General features: G+C 28.9%; 1 protein-coding gene across 10 annotated transcripts in view; it reads right to left on the bottom strand.

Moving 5' to 3' along the window:
- The window catches only part of LOC123513844 (myotubularin-related protein 13-like), a 186,447-nt gene that overhangs the window by 100,156 nt on the left and 80,291 nt on the right, over positions 1-6,000 (bottom strand). For all 10 annotated transcript variants that reach the window (XM_045271245.1, XM_045271246.1, XM_045271254.1 and 7 more), the window contains one exon: positions 5,168-5,273. In XM_045271245.1, the coding sequence (XP_045127180.1) occupies positions 5,168-5,273 (106 nt within the window). The remainder of the gene's footprint in view (positions 1-5,167; positions 5,274-6,000) is intronic.

Genomic DNA, 6,000 nt, shown 5'->3' with positions numbered 1-6,000 from the left:
AAACAATAATCATCCCAAGGAAATCAGAATAGTACTGCCTTAGTTCCTCCCACTTAGCAGAGTTAAAATGCCAGAAGCACCTCCGCTTAGGCGGGTCCTGAGGCTGCACTGGAGTGATAGAACTGGTAACGGAAATTAGATTGTGGTCGGAGGAGCCCAACGGAGAGGAAAGTTTAACAGAGTAAGCAGAAGGGTTGGAGGTTAGGAAAAGATCAAGAATGTTGGGCGTGTCTCCAAGGCGGTCAGGAATACGGGTAGGGAACTTCACTAGCTGCTCTAGGTCATGAAGGATAGCAAAGTTGAAGGTTTGTTCACCAGGTTGGTCAGTGAAAGAAGATGAAAGCCAAAGCTGGTGGTGAACATTGAAATCCCTAAAATGGAGATCTCAGCAAAAGGAAAGTGAGATAAGATGTGCTCCACCTTGGAAGTCAAATAGTCAAAGAATTTTACATAGTCAGAGGAATTAGGTGAGAGGTATACAGCACAGATGAATTTAGTTAGAGAGTGACATTGAAGTCTTAGCCAGATGGTAGAAAATTCTGAAGATTCAAGATTGTGGGCACGAGAGCAAGTGGTGTCGTTACGCACGTATGCGCAACATCCAGCTTTGGATTGAAAATGAGGATAGAGCAAGTAGGAGGGAACAGAAAAGGGCTGCTGTCAGTAGTCACAGACAACTGTGTTTCAGTTAGGAAGAGAAGATGAGGTTTAGTAGAGGAGAGGTGGTGTTCCACAGATTGAAAATTAGAACGAAGGCCACGAATGTTGCAGAAATTGATAGTGAAAGTATTAGATGAAGTGTCAAGACACCCAAGGTCGACAGCAGAGGGCAGTCCGACCTGGGGACATTTATGGTCCCCTCCCCAGAGGGGGACTCCGAGGCAGGGCGTGGTGAAGCCATTATTAAATTTTGATTTGAAGAGAGTGTAAAAGTGTAAGGTGTTGTAGTGTAGTGTAGGAAGTAGTAGAAGTTGTCTTTAGAGGGCAGGCTGCAGCTGCTCAATTGTATAAATGAGACCACAAAGGGAACCGGGAAGAGAGGACACGGGGAATCACTCAGTCTGCAGCACTGCCTACATCCCCGTAAGTACCTCTCCTGGAGTATTCCACCGGGCGGCAGGTGACTACTGCCTACTCCTACTATATATATATATATATATATATATATATATATATATATATATATATATATATATATATATATATATATATATACACATAACCCTCTGCGCCCAATTGGGGCCGAAATAGCCGCACCATAGCCGACAACGTGATAGCCGAATTGATGTTGGCCTGAAGGCTGTTTTGGCTAATGAGCACTCAGATATCCCATGACGTCATGGCTGGGTGCGCGATAGCAGGCATCTGAGGTCGTGATAATGAAATCTTAACAGCTTTTCATGGGTGTGCGATAGCAATAAAACGCGATAGCCGAAGTCGCGATACCCGAGGGTTGACTGTATGTATGTATGTATGTATGTATGTATGTATATATATATATATATATATATATATATATATATATATATATATATATATATATATATATATATATATATATATATATATATATATATATATATATATATATATATATATATATATATATATATATATATATATATATATATATATATATATATATATATATATATATATATATATATATATATATATATATATATATATATATATATATATATATATATATATATATATATATATATATATATATATATATATATATATATATATATATATATATATATATATATATATATATATATATATATATATATATATATATATATATATATATATATATATATATATATATATATATATATATATATATATATATATATATATATATATATATATATATATATATATATATATATATATATATATATATATATATATATATATATATATATATATATATATATATATATATATATATATATATATATATATATATATATATATATATATATATATATATATATATATATATATATATATATGTATATATATATATATATATATATATATATATATATATATATATATATATATATATATATATATATATATATGTATATATATATATATATATATATATATATATATATATATATATATATATATGTATATATATATATATATATATATATATATATATATATATATATATATATATATATATATATATATATATATATATATATATATATATATATATATATATATATATATATATATATATATATATATATATATATATATATATATATATATATATATATATATATATATATATATATATATATATATATATATATATATATATATATATATATATATATATATATATATATATATATATATATATATATATATATATATATATATATATATATATATATATATATATATATATATATATATATATATATATATATATATATATATATATATATATATATATATATATATATATATATATATATATATATATATATATATATATATATATATATATATATATATATATATATATATATATATATATATATATATATATATATATATATATATATATATATATATATATATATATATATATATATATATATATATATATATATATATATATATATATATATATATATATATATATATATATATATATATATATATATATATATATATATATATATATATATATATATATATATATATATATATATATATATATATATATATATATATATATATATATATATATATATATATATATATATATATATATATATATATATATATATATATATATATATATATATATATATATATATATATATATATATATATATATATATATATACTGAGAATAAAATACAACTCTTTAAACCTGTGGTGAGCATTAAGTGCCACAGTACCTTTGAATTCATTCTACACTCCCACACAGAAGTGTATATTGCCAATATATACAGTGTATATGAGTATAAATGTGTATATCTATATCTATATATATATATATATATATATATATATATATATATATATATATATATATATATATACAGTGGAGACTCAAACATCTAAATACTCAAACTTTTCAATACTCGAACACAAAAGTTTGATTAAACACTCGAAAAAATACCTTATAGTCGAACGTCCACACCTGTGGATGTAAACAAAGGTTTCCTGGCTTCCCTGTTCCCCCTCCACTAGTTATGACTTGTGCTGCCGGGGTCAGAATAACATTCTCCTGCATTCTATCTGTAGTTTTTTCATTTATAAACTTACATTAACACCAAAGGCTTATTAGTGGTGAAAATATCTGGTAATCAAGCGGCTGCACATTTGGTTGTATACAAACCTCTGTCATCTCCATTCTCACAGCTGCCACTGTACCGTTCTGATACCATATTTCTGGTAATACTGGTGCGCATCCTTACAGTCCTGCCGCAGTCTTGAGAAAAACAACAGCCTTGTGCGCTACCGGTAGTTTTTCATTTAGAAACTTACAATGGCACTAAAGAGGCTTATTAGTCGTGAAAATAAGGAATCTGGTAAGAGTGCAGGTGTTAGTGAGCCACAGTCCTCCATTAGTGGATTCAAAGGAATCACACCAGAAATTTTACAAAGACATTTTCATGGATGGTGACTCATCCTCCGGCAACCTTCCTACTCCTCCCCACCCTTCTCCCCTCCTCTTCTAAGTTATTTATCACCAGCCTTCACTTATGGTATCTACAAATCAAAATTGTAAAAAAAAAAATACATTGAAATTTTTTTAACTTGAGGTTTTGCTAAGATTAGAACGATTACCTGATTTATAGGTATCAATAGTTGAACTTTTTAATACTTGAACAGCTAGTTGGAATTAATTAAGTTCGAGTACCGAGTCTCCACTGAATATATATATATATATATATATATATATATATATATATATATATATATATATATATATATATATATATATACACAGTTTATTGGCTCCATGATAGGACGATCTACTCTATAAAGATGTCAAAAGTTTACTGACAACATGACATGTCGGCGCACCCAGCCATACCATAATAATAATCATCAGTTGCCAATTAGACTAACAGAAACCATGAAATTTATAGACACTGTTTATGTTAATCCAATCATGGCTTTGATTTCTAATTCCTTTAACTCCTTATATCATAAGGTACTTGTGTTTGAACTAATTGTTGGATTAAGAAATCAAGGGTGGCTGTAACCTGAAACTAATAGCAGTGGCAGTGAGGGAACAGCCATATTATGGCTTCCCAGGGCTCAGCAAGGCACCAGACATAAACCTGTGATGATTAGTACCATAGTCATCAAGAAAAGAAAGTAATGCATATTCCTGCCACTTCAGAGCTCAAAAACACATGAAGTTGTGCAGAACAGGGATAATGAATTCTGCCATGATACTAACATACTTAAGTGAGAGAACAGACTGACTGTCATAGAAGACCTTCATGTTGCAGCTCATCAGTGATGAACCCTTTACCATTAAGGGAATCATCTCGTACAGCAATAATAGCTCAAAACCTAAACTTTTCCTTAAAAAAATTGAGGGTCATCTTATAGTCTGGAATATATGGTAAATTGAATCAATTATTACTGTTGGGCTCTATCTTTAGGGCTCAGAGATAGATTAGCATGACTAGCTTTATTTCTGGTCATTATACACTGTTTTCTCTAATGGAGATTTAAGCTAAAATAAGCTATAAATATTTCAAATAAATGCACCGCACATGACTAAAGACCGAAGAACATATCCATCCAATGCAATCCATCAAACTGGAATGTTGCATTTCTTTTTGGTCAATTCCTCTAATTTGTGGCTTTCTCCTTATATTGAAGTCACAACTCTCTTTGAATAATCAATTTCAAATTCAAAAGATTATACATACTTCATACAATTATTTTCATAATTTATTCACAGAATCAAATCAATATAATCCAATTCATTGCAACCTATAGCTGCTCCTCAGCCATTTGACATGGTAGTACTGCAAAGTTGTCTCACTATTTTTTTTTCTTTTTTTCATGTTGCAACCTATAAATCTTATTTTGAACACATAAACGTCACTACTATGTGCCAAACTTATAAGCAGTATGAGTATTATGAACTTACTGTTTTCTATGTTGGGCCACAGTCTCATCTGTTCAGCTGCAATTTCCAGTGCCGAGGGTTCATGTGGCCGAAGGTATGATGACCTCCCATCCTTCCATTCTGAGATCTAAAGAGAATGAAAGTAAATTGTGTTCACTATAATGTAAATATTCATAACTGTCAAAACTTGAAGATAGCACAATAAATATTACCTTGTATAAACTTTCTGAAATGACAAGCCTTTCCATACTTGTTATCTACTTATCTATATTCAAATAAAAAGGCAAACTTATCCGTGCACTTGTAAGATGACACCTGAGAATGACATCTGGGAAGAATAACAGCTTTCCACTTCATAGTCTGAATATGTGAAGTGGCCACATTCTCTTCACCTAATGCATCTAATGGTAATCTCAACAAATAAAAAGCCAGTTGCTGTATCCATTACCATAGAAAATTATAAACATGGAAATACGTAAAAGTGACAAATTTCTCCCAGCATGCTGCCCATTTCTGGAGCTGAATGGACAAAGTGAGCAACAAAAATTATATTATGTAGCTCCTTTTCTGCTGTTGGAAAGAATAGAAAATGTCTCTGATGCTGGACTTGCTGAGAGTATTTGAAATCAAATGACCATTGTACTACAAGCTGTAAAATGTAAAGAAGAAACATGTTGTAGTACTTAATGAATGAAATTGTCAACTGTGAAATTATAAAAAATTAAGTATGTGTGCCAGGGTGTCTTTGTAATTTGATTGTGAGGTGCATGAAATTATTTATAGATAGCATTTATTTGAGAACTGCAGCTGGCAAGATAAACAATAAGTTGATGGAGTCCTACATTAAGTTTGCT

The sequence above is a fragment of the Portunus trituberculatus genome, chromosome 37 (genome assembly GCF_017591435.1).
Source record: "Portunus trituberculatus isolate SZX2019 chromosome 37, ASM1759143v1, whole genome shotgun sequence".
Classification (NCBI taxonomy): domain Eukaryota; kingdom Metazoa; phylum Arthropoda; class Malacostraca; order Decapoda; family Portunidae; genus Portunus; species Portunus trituberculatus.
The sequence above is the reverse complement of the archived record's forward strand: the minus strand, read 5'-3'. Positions and strand labels throughout refer to the sequence as shown.